The sequence below is a fragment of the Phacochoerus africanus genome, chromosome 9 (genome assembly GCF_016906955.1).
Source record: "Phacochoerus africanus isolate WHEZ1 chromosome 9, ROS_Pafr_v1, whole genome shotgun sequence".
In the NCBI taxonomy this organism is placed as follows: domain Eukaryota; kingdom Metazoa; phylum Chordata; class Mammalia; order Artiodactyla; family Suidae; genus Phacochoerus; species Phacochoerus africanus.
Window position 1 is genome coordinate 83,432,697 of NC_062552.1, and position 16,111 is coordinate 83,448,807.

A 16,111-nucleotide genomic window follows, 5' to 3' on the forward strand; every position below is an offset into this window, starting at 1 on the left:
TGTCCCTCTATCTGGGTGTTTGCTGTGGGGATGACCTCAAAGGAGGTAAAAAGCAGGTGCTAGCACAGAACCTGGCCCAGAGTTGGTGCTCAATCAATGGTAGCTCTTCTGTCTCCTGACAATCCGATTCTTATCTGTCCCTGAAACGCAGGCTGCTCCAAGGGTGGGCCTGACACTGACTGAGAAAACGGATGCAGAACACCTGTCATGCATGGAGGGCTGTGGTGCTTCGGACTGGGAACCCGTACGTGATCACAGTGAGTTCTGACCCTGCTTGGGGTTGTGGGGATGGGGGCAAGTCGCTAAGTGCCTTGGAGTCTCCACTTCCCCATTTAGGCATCAACGATGCCTGCTTTATCGGCCATGCATCGAGACCAGGTGTGGACAAACTTCTTGTAACTTCTATGGAGCTAAATAAAAGTTAAGCTCTGCACCCTCCATGTGTGTTAACACAATCACCCATCCTGATCCATCAGGAATCTACAAGGCCATTGTAATCCATTCCTCTTCCTCATATTTTCAAGAGGTTGCCAAGATATGCCAACCCTACTTGTAGAATGTGTCTGACTCCTATTGCTCACTTCTTGCTGTTACTACCTGTATTGGGATTTTTATTGCTGCTGTAGAAAGTTACCACCACAAGTTCTCAGCACCTCTCATCTCGGGCCTGCAGTGACATCCCTGTGGGCGTCTATACCTCCGATGTCTCTCCACTGCCTTCCTTGGGAATAGTTAGCTTGCTAAAACAGATTGTCTGGTGCTTACTATAGTGTCTGAGATATGGCAGGTGATCTGCAAACATTTTAATAGCCAAAAAAAAAAAAAGCTTGAAACTAGTGCTTACTCTGCGTCAGGCACACTTTTAAGCCCTGTGCATATATTAACTAATTTAATCACTGCATCCACCAAATGAGCGTTAATGCTGTGCCCATTTTACAGATGAGAAAACTGAGGCACTAAGATAGTGGCACACACTTAGTCTCACGGGTATTACATGGCAGAGCAAGAATTTAAGACTAGGCAGCCTAAGCCTAGAACACTGTGCTCATAACTACCTCACTATTATTGAGTAAAAGGATAATTGCTTCTCAGAGACCAACCATAGCCATTGCTATGATGTTATTACATAAATAACATGGATGGGAATGAGACTCAGGTGGACAAAAGCTTGAATTTTTATGCCACCCCTGTGTGACTCTGGAAAGTTACCTAATCTGCCTTTATTTCTGTTTCTTCAATTGTAAACTAGGAACGAAATTGTTGACTGCATATTTTTGTTGTGAGAATTAAGTGAGGCAATATGTAGAGAATGCTGGGGACACAGTAGGTACCAGGAAAAAGTTAACCTCTCCCTCCCTGCAGCTGTAAGGCCGAGTACTATAAAACCCATGGATACAACAATACGTCACACTCTAAAGCTGAACACAGTTTAACCACTGGATTTTTCAAGACGCTCTGCTCTGACACCGCTTACCTTTCCACTCTGTCCCCTTCTGTTCCTCTTAGAATTTGGCCAATCTCAACTCATTGTCACTCTTGGAATACAATTTTTTTTTTTTTTGCCTCTGGACTTTGTTGAAATAGCTCCTTTCATCAAAAATGCTTTTCCTTGGAGTTCCTGTTGTGGCTTAGCTGCAAACGAACCTGATTAGCATCCATGAGGATGTGGGTTCAATTCCTGGCCTCGCTCAATGGGTTAAGAATCCGGCGTTGCCGTGATCTGTGGTGTAGGTTGCAGATGTGGTTCAGATCTGGTATTGCTGTGGCTGTGGTGTAGGCCGGCAGCTGTAGCTCCAATTGGACCCCTAGCCTGGGAACCTCCATATGCCATGGGTGCGGCCCTAAAAAAGGCAAAAAGACAAAAAAAAAAAAAAGCCTTTCCCATATATACCAACCCATCTCCAATTTTTATGGACACTTTTCCAGTTCCCTCCTCTGGCCATCTACTGTACTTTATCCATACTTTTTTTTAAAAAATACCTTTCCTAGGGCCACTTCCACAGCATATGGAGATTCCCAGGCTAGGGGTCCAATTGGAGCTGTAGCCACCAGCCTATGCCAGAGCCACAGCAACGTGGGATCCAAGCCGTGTCTGCAATCTACACCACAGCTCATGGCAACACTGGATCCTTAACCCACTGAGCAAGGCCAGGGATCGAACCCGCAACCTCATGGTTCCTAGTCGGATTCATTAACCACTGCACCACAACGGGAACTCCTATCCATACTTTTATTACACGACATGCCACCTCACGATTATACTGAGTTGCCTGTCCACCCTTCTTTTCCTCCTTTGTCTGTACAGTCCATTATTCACCTTTGTGGGTCTCAGAAGACTACTAACATGGCATCGGAGCTTTAAAAGATTTGTGCCAATGAACTGCATGTGAAAAGGAGTAAGATGTAGTCCCAGTACAAAGTCCCAATAAGAAAATGGGGGTACACAGATACCCTACCTAAGGTGGAAAGTCATATGTGCCCTGTTAGAAATTCCACAATATGGCAGGGGCAGAGGGATGGGGAATGAAATTGAAAAAAAAAAAGGGCTTCATGGAGGAGATGTCTGTGTGTGTCTGTCTCAGAGAGAGGCTGTTTGGACAGATGCTAAGAGCCTTAGAAATACTGCCTAAGCATCACAGAGACATCTACTGCTAAGTTATTTTACTTTGCATGTGAGTATTTGCATTAGGGCCCAGACTTGTTCTGGAGGTGAACAGTAGACTCTTCCACCCTCCTCAGGATGAGAAAAGGTTGCAGCATTTAGGTGGGGAAGAATTTCAGTCTAGGGCTCTTAGGTTATTCAGTGACTGGGTAAGAGCTGACACAAGTAGCAGTTTTCTTTACAGAGAGAAGATGATGAAAAAACCTGCCATGGGAAAAGCATTCAGTGAATGACAGGTCAGGAATGGACTCACTTTGGGCTGTGAAGTGACAGGTGATTTTTATTTTGTTAATTTAATTTTGTTAATTTTAGCAGAATAAGCTGGTCGGACTCTTCTGGAAGGCTAACAGTGGCTTCAGATTTATACTCCAGGAAACCTTACTTAAATTGTAGTGTGTGATAAGAACTGGCCTGCAACTAACAGGCCACAGGTTTTCTAGGCAATCTGCTAGATGGGGATATTAAAAAAGAAATGTGACTTAGTATGGTGGGCTGCTACTGTTAAAGAGTTTTTTAACCTCTTCATTATCATATGATCATTTGATAAGATTGTACATCTTAACAACTTCCATCACAATATGGCTTGGAATTAGCTTAGGCAAATCCCTATTAATGCTGAACCAGCTAGCAGGATTCTTATAGGTTTTAGGATACCATTGCTTCCTGTTTTCTCAAAGGTTCTGGAGTTCCCTGCTGGATCAGTGGGTTAAGGATCTGGCGTTGTCACTGCTGCAGTGCAGGTTCAATGGCTGGCCCAGGAACCTCTGCATGCTGTGAGTGCAGCCAAAAAGAGGGGGAAAAAAGCCGAGGGCTCTGCAGGTTACCTGGCCAATACCAACTGCTCATAGAAGAGAAACTGCACTACCTACTCTGAAAACCCTGAGCCAGGTCTTTCGTTGGGTCAGCTTTTTTTTTGTTTTTTTGTTTTTTCTTTTTTTGCCACCCCAGGGCATATGGAATTCCTGGGTCGGGGATCAGATTTAAGCTGCAGTTTTGACCTACACCAAAGTTGCAGCAATGCTAGATTCTTAACCCACTGTGCAGGGCCAGGGATCGAACCTTTGTCCCAGTACTCCAGAGACGCCACCAATCCCACTGCATCACATCAGGAACTCCTGGGTCGACTTTTGATATCAAAATTTTGACTTCTGTTGGGTTCAGATTCCTACGTACAACGATGAGTCAGAGCAGTGAGTTACCTTGAAGATACAGTATGAAAAATTAAAAGATGATGGCTTTAAGAAGTCATTCTGCACGTAATATATGGGCTGGGGGTTCATGATATATATGCTGATAAATTCTTTGGCAAAGTTTCCTGGGATAATGGAAAGAGCATGGAGTCAGAGTCAAAAGATCTCAATCAAATCACAGCTTTACTCATCTTAGTTACATTGGGCTATTGCCATCTAAGCACCTAGAAATTTTTCTGAAACCAGGTAAGGGTGGAAAGAATTAGTGAATGAATAAGTATCCCTTAACTCTTCTGAGTCCTGTGTTCATCAACTATATAACAAAGTGAAAAAAAACTATATAACGAGGTGAGAATAAATATATATATGAAGTATTGGTAAACTGTCAATTCACTACAACATGCTCTTCTCATTATCTATACTTCTAATATTTTATTAAATGCAAAGGTAAGAGAAATCACAAGCAATAACACAGACAAACTTAACCAATATTTTAAAGGTTCGCAAACCTTTATGGGAACTGGCCGTGCATTCAGAAGCGTCATTTCCATTGGATCATGTTAAAAATAATTTGGGGGGATGGAAGTTAAACAATTCCTAAGATTTTCTCCTAAAATGTCAGCCCTGAGTGAGATTTATGTCTCTGGAACACTTGGCAGGGAACCCCTATGCTGATAACCAGACAGGCGTGGCCACCTTCTATTTCTATTTCTGGGACTCCAGGATAGAAGACAGGACACACAGCTTGAACCTCTCACAATTCTGTTTGTGGAAGGGAAGCAGCATGGGGTGAACCATGGAGTCTCACGCTGGGGTGACCGTTCAGGTTTGTTTGCACCTCCTGCCAGACAGACAGAACATCATCTTTTTGCCTGAGGCAGCAGTGCTAACAATTTGCAATCCTTGGATCCTGGACATCATTCTTAGAGTCAGGGAGACTTCACAGAATCTGGTGACTTAACCTGAGTCCATTTACTTAACATTAAATGGTCACCTTGTAGGACCCCCGCCCCCCACCCCCGGTTGTGACATTGTGTTAGAAAAAAGCATCCACTTTCAAAATAGACTCTCTGCAGGTAATATGGGTCAGCTCAGTCTATTTTTAGTTCTGCTTTGCAGTGACCACAAAGGGAGTCTAAACTCACTTTTTTGGACCTTTGAATCCTGCAGGCATGTCCTCACCAAAGACCCCCAACCCCCCCCCTGCTGCCATGGTGATAAACAGAACTGTTCCAGGGTTGTCAGTGCAACAACTACCCAGTACCCCACACATTCTTCCAGAAGCTTCAACACTTCTGCTGACAAATTGAGACAATTCTTCCCCTTCAGAGACAGTCTGTCAATGATGGAAGGTCACAATAAAGGGCAATAAGATATATGAACCCCAAAACAGTGTTTTCAGACAAACTGATCGTATCATGACAGTCTATTGCCCTAGTCTGTAATTTGAAAGCATGTTCTAAGATGGATAGGACCAGGGAACAAGATAAAAGGCAACAGTTTTAAACCTGGGAAATCTCTTCTTTAGACAAGTAAAATATTTGCAGAATCTGTTACTATGGAGCAGACTAATTATAATATGCTGATAGAATTCCCCTTGAAATGTTCATGGCTTATGGACAGCAAAATGTCCTGCAGAACAAATTATCATCTTGTTTCAGCATGGGTAGAAATGGTAGGAGTCATCTGTACTATAAGGACTAGAGAAATGAATTCGGATAAGATTTGGGAATGTTAAAAAATAGGAGTCCAAGTCCTCCAGGATGCTATATTAAGAAAATAATAGGAGTTCCCATTGTGGTTCAGTAGTTAACGAGTCCAACTAGGAACCATGAGGTTGCAGGTTCGATCCCTGGCCTTGCTCAGTGGGTTAAGGATCCAGTGTTACTGTGACCTGTGGCATAGGTTGCAGACGCGGCTTGGATCCCAAGTTGCTGTGGCTCTGGCATAGGCTGGCGGCTATAGCTCCGATTCGACCCCTAGCCTGGGAACCTCCATATGCTGTGGGAGTGGCCCAAGAAATGGCAAAAAGACAAAAAAGAAAAGAAAAAAACAAAAAACAACCCAATAATAGCTAAGAAAATGAGAACAATTTCTCCCCTCAAAACTCACATCCTATCCCATTTACTTCTCCCTTATTATTATTATGTTATTCCTCACTGGGGCAATTTTCAGTGCTAAGGAGCCACAAACAAAAGTGACAGAAACAATAATGGTTAAAAGAGGAAGGCTATGAAAACATGAAAGAAAGAAGAATCAGAACATGTTTACAGGCATTTAAAAGCACAAAGATGAGGAGTTCCCATTGTGGCTTGGTGGGTTAAGAACCCAACCAGTATCCATGAGGATGTGGGTTTGATCCCTGGCCTTTTTTCGTGGATTAAGGATCTGGCATTGCCACAAGGGGTGGTGTAGGTTGCAGATGTGGCTCAGATCCGACATTACTGTGGCTGTGGTATGGGCCAGTAGCTGCAGCTCTGATTCAACCCCTAGCCTGAGAACTTCCATGTGCCACAGGTACAGACTTAAAAAGAAAAAAAAAAAAAAAAAAAAGGGCAGATAGACAAGAGTTAACCACTGAGCAATCCAGCCCTTTCTGAAGACTCTGGAAGTAAGTTTCTCAAGTCAGAAGGAAAGCATAGCCCCAAATATATAGCCAGAAGTACCACCAATTATAACAGAATGTCCAGATGCTTCCTTGAAGCTAAGCAGCCCTTCTCTAACCACAATATTTGTTAGGAAGTTGATTAACTTAAGTCTTAGAAGAGCCCCATGTTGGAAGAACTATGATTGAAAGGCCCTGGCACTTACTAGGGCATCTCTCCTCCTCCTCTGTTGGCTGCTCCTTCTCTGGCTTGGGAGGCCCTCTGATTTTATACACTAAGGCACGGAATTTTCCAGTCCAGGATATGTCCTCTTCTTCCTCTTCCTCTTCCTCCAAGGGAACCCCTAGGAAGACACAGAACAGAGTGACGACCTCAAATGGTATATGAAACCAACATATGATTGAAAGAACACAGAAACACTGCTTTCCACTCTTTGGAACTTTCTGAGGATACTATAGACAGCCTCCCATAAATATGTATCTATATGATATCTTTGGGCAAGTATTTTTTTTAAAAGATAATTTTCTGTATACAAGAACATCAGGTAATTTCAATCCCAAGACTTAACTTTTTCTAACCTAGATCCAAAATGGGCTCTAGAATGTCCAGAAAGAAAGAGTTAACCATGAGTAACTTCATGTGAAAAAAATCATCTTTTATCCACATGTTCCTCAATCCACCCATGTACAAGCAGAAAAAATACTGAGAGCTACTGAACACTGGCAGGTACGTATGAAAGTAGGGAGGACTAGTTTATTTTTATTTTTTATTTATTTTATTTTATTTTATTTTTTTGTCTTTTTGCCATTTCTTGGGCCGCTCCCACAGCATATGGAGGTTCCCAGGCTAGGGGTTGAATCAGAGCTGTAGCCGCCGGCCTACGCCAGAGCCACAGCAACGCAGGATCCGAGCCGCGTCTGCAACCTACACCACAGCTCACGGCAACACCGGGTCCTCAACCCACTGAGCAAAGGCAGGGATCGAACCTGCAACCTCATGGTTCCTAGTTGGATTCACTTACACTGCGCCACGATGGGAACTCCTATTTTTTTAAGTTTATATGATCTTTATTTTTTTCCATTATGGTTGATTTACAGTGTTGTGTCAATTTCTACTATGCAGCAGAGTGACCCAGTCATACATACACACACACACACACACACACACACACACACACATATATATATATATATTCTTTTTTTCACATTATCCTCCATCATGTTCCATCACAAAAGAAACTCACGGACTTGGAGAATAGACTTGTGGTTTGCTGAGGGGGAGGGGGTGGGAGTGGGATGGACTGGGAGTGTGGGGTTAATAGATGCAAACTATTGCATTTGGAGTGGATAAGCAATGAAATCCTTCTGTATAGCACAGTGAACTATATCTAGTCATTTGTGAGGGATGACTAGTTTAGAATTCTTAAGGGCAGACGTGCCCATACCTACATCCCTGCAGAAGCTAAAAAGCAAAGGGAATCAGAATCTTGGCTCAGGTGGGAGCAGAGTCTCAACTATCTGACTTTAGGTAAATTGGGAGAGGTTTATATGAAGATCAGTTCTTTTCCTTCCTTCTTCAGAGACCCAGTGCCCTCTCTTAGAGCTCAGCAAAATTTCTTACAGGTAGAAGGAGTTTCAGTCCTGTATTATACCAAGATTATGTCCTGTAGTTCTCTGACCCAAATAGTTTGGAGAGAATCATCTCTTGGACACTTAGTATTTTTACTTTATTTATTGTTCATTTTAAAAATTACAGTTGATTTACAATGTTTTGTCAATTTCTGCTGTATAACAAAGTGACCCAGTCATACATATATACGTTCTTTTTATCCTCCATCATGTTCCATCACATGTGGTTGGATATAGTTCCCTGTGTTATACAGCAGGATCGCACAGCTTCTTTTAAATAGAAAATTAACTTCACAACCCTCTACTAGCTTCTAAGCAAGGAACTACGAACAGACTTGTCTTTGATAAAGTTCTTGTCTTGGGAGCTCACCACAGTGAAGGAGAAGGTCCTCGTGGAAGTCGTACAGCTCCTCCCGGATCTCTTCTGGACACGGGCAGTTCTCTCCCAGTTGAAAGTTAAGAAGCATGTTGATCTTTGAGGGCCAAAACCAAACCAAAACAAAACAAAAAGGGTGAGTTGGTTCTCAACATCTCTCCAAATAACTCAGATCCAATCTTAGACACCTAACATTTCTGCAAATTTCATTTAACTCACTTTTCTCTTTTTTGGGTAAAGATGGCCAACACTTAGAAATAGTTTTCAGGAGTTCCTACTGTGGCTCAGTGGGTTAAGGACCCAATGTTGTCTCTGTGAGGATGCAGGTTGGATTCCTGGCCTTGCTCAGTGGGTTAAGGATCTGGCATTGCCACAAGTTATGATGTAGGTCACAGATGCTGCTCGGAGCTGGTGTTGCTGAGGCTGTATGTAGCCTAGGTCTACAGCTGAAGTTCCCGTTCAACCCTTGGACTGGGAAGTTCCACATGCCACAGGTGTGGCTACAAAAAGGAAAAAAGAAAAACCTAGTTCTCACTTGTTTTCTGATTATAAAGGTAATTTGTCAATTAAAAAAAATTGAAGAGGAGTTCCCGTGGTGGCGCAGTGGTTAACGACTCCGACTAGGAACCATGAGGTTGCGGGTTCGATCCCTGCCCTTGCTCAGTGGGTTGGCGATCCGGCGTTGCCGTGAGCTGTGGTGTAGGTTGCCGATGCGGCTTGGATCCCGCGTTGCTGTGGCTCTGGCATAGGCCGGTGGCTACAGCTCCGATTCAACCCCTAGCCTGGGAACCTCCATATGCCGTGGGAGCGGCCCAAGAAATAGCAACAACAACAACAACAAAAAAGACAAAAAGACAAAAAAAAATTGAAGAATACTTAAAGAAGAAAATTTACTGAGTTCTCACCACCCAAAGATAGCTTCTGCTAAAATTTTAGTTATTGTCTTTATGTATGCTGATTGAGATCACAATCTAAATAAACTTTTTTGAATCTCAATTTTTCCACCTAATTTTCTCGAGCATTTAATTTTCTTTTAAAGATCAGGTGCACTGCATTTCATCATATGGATGAACAGCAATTTATGGAAAAAGTCTAAAATTAATGATCTGCTATGAAATATTTAAGTTGTTCTCCTTTTTTTAATCCTTGTAAATAAAGTTGGTTGGAATTTCCTTTTACATAATTTTTGTTCACATCTCTGATCATTTATTTTGGATAAACTCATTTAAGCACAATGCCTGGATCAAAAGGTTTGCATGTTTTAATGGTTTTTGATGCGAACTGCCAAATTGCCCTCCAGAAAGCTCACAACGATTTGCATTATTACCAAATTTATACAAAAGTGTGTATTACTTTGCCATTTCCATTACAATAATGAGAGTTAACATTTTCAAATATTTTCCAATTTAATGGGTAAAAAATGTATCCATGTTGCTTTAATTTGCATTTAATTGGTGAGGTTGAACTTTATTTTTCCACACAGGGCTGTTTTTATCTCCTAGTTTGTAAATTTCCCATCTATATTCTTCCTGCATTTTCTGTTGTGGGACAATCTTTTTAAAAATTAACCAACGATGGCTTTGCCCATCTCTAGATAACTTTTGGTAATACATACTCCAAATGCATTTCCCAGTTTTTAGTGAGCTTTTAATTTTGTTTACAGAATTTTTGTTGACACAGAGGCTTAACATTTTGCAGCCGGTCTATCATCTTTTTCCTATACAATTTTTTATCAGAGATTCTCAACTGCTTTTGTTCCATAGATCACTCAGACAGTCTGGTGAAGCCCATGGATTTTTTCCCTCAGATTAATATTTTAAATACCTAAAATGAAATATAGAGGCTTGCCAAGAAAAACATTTCTTCTGAAATCTAGTTATCAAGATCATAAAAACAAATCTGTGATACAGTAACATATATATTTATTTATTAACTCTTTAGACAAAAAGGCCCAGCAGCAGCTTTCACATCCAAGCTGTGATCTTGCAGTAGTGGTGAATGCAAATGATATTTAAGGTATTACAATCACTATAATGCGATATGAAAAAATATGCAATTTCTGTGGGTGACAAAGTCAGGTGTCTGTTTTGCCGCCCACATCAATAATTAAAGAAACGCTATTAGAAATGAATGAAAAGTTGGTAAAAACAAAACTGTCATTTTCCCACTCAGATTCCTGAATGTCTAAATTCTTTCACAGACCCAGGACCCCAGGTTAGTGAATATCTGAAGACACTAAAATAATAACTAGAGGTAATCTTGTCCCTTTTGCTGCATTAGGCAGGGTGACCCAAACACCAGGCCAAGGGGGTATTTGCACCTTCTGTTTAGGATTTCCAGGTTAAAAAGAATTTATAATCTCTTTTCTTTAACCAGGAACTTTATTTAACACTATTAGAAAGATCCTTATTCAAAGCTTCTACTGCGAGCATTTTTTTTGGGAGGAGACGGTAGAAGTATTGTTGTAATAATATCCATAAAACAGAAAGGAAAAGTAATTTTTGCGGTTGTCCCACAATGTTCAATTATGATAATTATTACTCTTATTTTCTCATTCTCTTTCAGATTCTTTTCTCACATAGATTATCACAGAATATTGGATAGCATTCTCTGTGCTATACAGCAGGTCCTCGCTGGCCATTCCACATACCCCAGTGTGCACTGTAACAGCAATATATATCGATGGTTGTTTATCACGTAAAAATGAGATCTGAAGATCTGCTTCCAGAAACAGAAAGTTAATTTCTTTACTGAAAGGTCTTTCCTGGGATGGAACACCTAGAAAGCAAGTGCCCCACCAGCCCTCCAGGGCATAACACTGAAAGGGGAGGGAGCTGAATTTTCTGCTGAAGGTCATACCTTGCAAAGACGCCCTTTTCAAAGTGAAAGGCTTGCTGACCATGCTTGGCTAATTTGCCAACAACTGCTAGACTAATCTTAGTTTTACCTACTTTTGCACTTAGTTACATCCCTTAAGTATGTTTTATTTTTTCCATCTTTCTGAATAGTATATGGATTTAGGGCTGAAAACCTCTATTTCATCCTCCAAGGTTACAGAAGAATGAGGCAATCATCTCACTGTTTTACAAGTCTAATTCCTATGTATCCTATTTTCCAAGTGATTTTGCATTGCTAGGCCCTGAAATGGACTGAAATCCTCCATATCCTTTGTTGATACTACATTCTTAATGATTTGGAAAGTTCTATGGGTAAGTTCCTCCTAGAAATGAACACTCTGGGAGGGATGGCAGATGGGACAGCTGAGTTTGGTAACAGTGCCCCTTCTTTTATTTCATTTCTAGACCAGCAGCACCAGCATCACCTGGAAACATACCAAACATGCACATTCTCTGGCTTTTCCTTAACTCCACTTAATTAGAAACACTACAGGTGGGAACAGCAATCTGTGTGTCATTAAATCTTCCAGGGATTCTGATCTTTGCTCAAGAATCACTAGCCTAACACATTGGAGAAGAATTTCTTGAAATCATTTCTGAAATGGGTCTGCAATGACTATTCAGAAGATTCTCTAGAAGGCTATAGGAGAACATGATGGTGGGTCCAGAGGATGGCAGAAGAGAAGGTAAGGAGGCAAAGGGGAGAAAGACAGGGTGGAGCCAGCATGGCCCTTCCAGGAGCCAGGATCATGAGCAATGCATCTATAAGGATAGATGGATAACCCAATCCTGGCTGGGTTAAGGAGATGCCAGAAAACATGCATAAACTCTATTCCCTGGCTCACTGACATAGGTCATAAAACATGGCATGAGGCAAATGCAAATACCTTTGACACTAAAACTAATGATAGCTCATCGTCCTTACAGAATGTTTATGATCTGATGGGTTTCCTGCTAAGCAATCTAAGTGAATTATCTCATGGGATCCTCATAAACATTATCCACATTTTGCAGACTGAAGAAGCAGAGACAGAGAGAAGAACTGTGCTAGAGACTAAACAGTGAGTGATGGGGGAGCCAGGGTGGGAACCAGGGTCTGAAGCCAACACCGGTGTTGTAATCACCGCATCATCTGCCTTCCCATTTTTCACAAACACGAGTCAGCATCTGCCCAGCAAAAGAGGAGATCTTCACACCTGTTGCCAGCCTAAAAGCAGCCTGACAACATTTGTAAAGCCTTCAAGAATCATTCATACTCATGACATTTTCCTCAGCACAGCACAAAGGCTCTGCTCCCATCAATCCACAGGGCCTCTGCATCTTGCCTCTAGCAAAGAGATGATGAGCTCTGTCTGCTCTTTATCAAGGCCAGTATCAGTCAAGGGAATCTATGAGTTTCATTTTAAAGCCAGCAATAACTATCTGTCACCTATAAAACAGGCTTTAGGAAAGTTAATTGGGCTACATTGTGGTTGCGTCATGAATATAAAAGCGTGGTAATTATACTGACAACAATTTATGGATAGGCTGCTTATTAAGTATATATAAGATCCAAAGGTTTGGTTTCAGAGGAAGAAAATGAATTTCTTCACTGAAATATCTATCTTCTCTTTTGAACACTGAAGGAGCTGTGTCAAGCAGCCTGCAGGATACACGTGAGTAGCTAAGCAGGGCGACAAACGGAAAACTATTATTTCACAAGATGTCCTTCTCTGGTTGGCAAGTTTCTCACCAGGATTTTAATTTTTTTCAAAGCAGCCTTTCTGTCTGCTCAAGGCTGACTACAATGTGGGTACCACCAATAATGAAGATGACACATCACAGGGGACACACTTTCTCAGGCCCAGAGGTGGGGGATGCTTAGAAGGGGTCTCCATCACTATGTGATGAGCTTTGGGTACTTGGATGTGGAAGACCATGCAGGGCACCTGCTCTCATGAGTGGGGAAATGCTGACCATATTCTGTTGATCTCTGATGGAGAGCAGTGAATTCTGGAAGAGCTGGACAGAAATTCTTCTAAGGGTGCTGGATATTGATCTGGACTTTGACTCACTGATGGGGTGCTGGCATAAGGGAACGAGGTAGGGAAAGACACCTGGACCCACGTGCCTTTGGAAGATTATTTTCCCACCAAAGACAGATGTCATTTGTCTCAGCATAGGACTAGCCTGCTTCCTGGTTCTAGCCAGCATCTTTCTATCTCCTGCTCTCTCGTGGCTGCCTCTTATCCTAGCATTTAATGGCTTCGTGTACTCTGCATCGTAGGGTTCAATTTCTTCCTAGGAACGGGATGGAGGATCAGGAGGGGTTCTCACCTGCTCCTGTGGGGGTGAGCGGAACTCCCTGGTCTTCCGGGCGGTCAGGGCTGCAGACATGTTCAGGGCCTGCATGAGCTCATTGTAGCGGAACTTCTGATTTGCCTGGAGCTTGGAGACATAAATGTCACCAAATGCCACAATGGCTTCCACCCGGTGCTGCAGCTCACAGTCACAGAGATAGCTGAGGAGTTCACACATCTGCAAAAGTGTACACACATGAGAACATAACAATACTTCACGTACAGGAATGAAGCAGCTGCCACCCCCATTTTACAGACGGTAATACTGAGACCTAAGGAACAGAAGATTTAAGGAACTTTCCCAGTGTCACACAGTAACCATTGAGCTGTTACTGGAATTCAAGTTGGCCATTACTGGGTTACACTGGATTAGTACTGGGACCCGGAACCCAGCTCTTCACTGCGGAGGCTACAGAACAACAGGAGAAGCAGCTCACTAAAGACAGGGCACGTCTGCCTGTACAGAGAACGGCATCTGTAGGAGAGCATTCTCCTAGGGCTCTAAGCTCAGTACAGAAACCACCTGTCTGCACTGGCTTCTTTCTGACTTCTCCCAGCTCTGGATGATGAGAACGTGAGACTTCTGTTTCTGTCCCCATCTTCCATTGTTTTTGTTTATTGGTACGGCTTTTCTTTGATCAAGTCATTAGGATGGTTATAACTGAGCTTATCACCATTAAAAGTTATGCTAATAATGAAAAACTACAGCCATGACTTATTGAGTGCTATTTGCCAGACTTTGTTCCAGGCATTTGCCATACTTGATGTGTGTTTCTCCCGTTTTTGCTAAAGGACAAGTTCTATTAACCCATCTTCTTAGCCCCTCACAGGTGACTGAAGGATACTCTGTGGCGTATCCGGGCACAGACAGGGCCCCTGGTGGTGGGGTGCTGTCACCAAGCAGGACAGTTTCTGCACACCTCTGCTCCAGGTAAACTGGGACCCAGAGTTTGTGCTTGTCCTACTTATGATTACAATTACAGCATTTTATTAAAAATTATGTGAGTCAATGAAATAGGAAAACTAGGTTAAATGACTAGGAAACATCACTGGAAGGTAAGTTTTTTTTTTTTTTTTTTAAAGATGCTAAGATAGAGTGTGAATTAGAAAACTATACAAAATTGGGGGAAATGATAACAATCTAGAAGCATTTTACATTCAGGTTGCCTCCCACTTACCTCTGAATCTGTAGTCTACCCGAAAGACCCCGCACTGGCAGTCGTAGATGGTGTGTGACAGGTGTCACCCATAGAAAAGAGAGGACTCTCCATGCCAGTCTGGGACTCATTAAAGAAAAGATCTTTGCCCTCCATCAAAAGAGTACATTTCTATGTTTTAATAAAACACTGATGGTATATATATAAAATTTATTATGCTTCTCCACTATATTCAACGTTTTGATGAACCGACCGCCTACCAATCCCACTATAGCTTCAACTATGGATTACATAGTTGTATTTTAAGATAAAATAGATTTCAAATCACATTTTATAAAAAGACATCTTAATATTATGTTTTCTTATATCATCATCCACATTTTACAAATCATAAAATGAAGGCTGATGGGCAACTGATTTGGCAAATTTATTTAGCTAATGAGTGGCTGAGGAATAGGAACTGAAATCCAGGGGTGCCTGAGCCAGGCCCACGCTACTAAGACAAAGTCTTCTCTTTATTCTCATTTCTCTCTTCTCACTGCATAGGAGATAAAAGTCACCATCACCTTCGTTGCATCCCTGATGCTTGCTTATATCAAGCATAAGACTATGCTTTAGGAAACACTGATGTTCCCCAAGTGATTCCAAGGGGGCAGCTCTAAGCGAGCAGGACCCAGCTCAGGTGGCATTTTCTCTGAATGCCCAGGTAGCAGGTCCATGACAGGGAGTATAGCAAGAAGTGAGAGCAGGTGACGAGTGTGTCATACTATAAGCCAGTTCCTTTGGTCTTCTCCACAGCCAAAGGCTCCTCCCTGTGTCTGGACAACAGTTCACAAATGAGCCCCCCTGCCTTTTTTTTTGTCTTTTCTAGGGACCCACCCATGGCACATGGAGGTTCCCAGGCTAGGGGTCTAATCGGAGCTGTAGCCGTCGGCCTATACCAGAGCCACAGCAATGTGGGATCCAAGCTGCGTCTGTGACCTATACCACAACTCACAGCAACACCGGATCCTTAACCTACTGAGCAAGGCCAGGGATCGAACCCACAACCTCATGGTTCCTAGTTGGATTCGTTAACCATGAGCCATGATGGGAACTCCCACAAAGGAGCCCTTTAGCCCCATCGAGTAGGAGATAAGATCAGGGCAAATCCAGCACTGGTGCCAGATAAACAATTCTAAAGCCTGTGCCTTATTGACGGGGCTGGAATTCTTGCTTTGGTTTGGGGAGACTTAGGGAAGACCTTCCAGCTTAGA

At 42.3% G+C, this 16,111-nt stretch overlaps 1 protein-coding gene across 1 annotated transcript in view; it reads right to left on the minus strand.

Moving 5' to 3' along the window:
• Positions 1 to 16,111, minus strand: part of RYR3 (ryanodine receptor 3) — a 570,648-nt gene that overhangs the window by 180,676 nt on the left and 373,861 nt on the right. Inside the window, exons 36-38 of the mRNA XM_047794870.1 lie at positions 13,676 to 13,876; positions 8,457 to 8,559; positions 6,664 to 6,801 (exon numbers count right to left, since the gene is read on the minus strand). Coding sequence (XP_047650826.1) covers positions 6,664 to 6,801; positions 8,457 to 8,559; positions 13,676 to 13,876 — 442 coding nt within the window. The remainder of the gene's footprint in view (positions 1 to 6,663; positions 6,802 to 8,456; positions 8,560 to 13,675; positions 13,877 to 16,111) is intronic.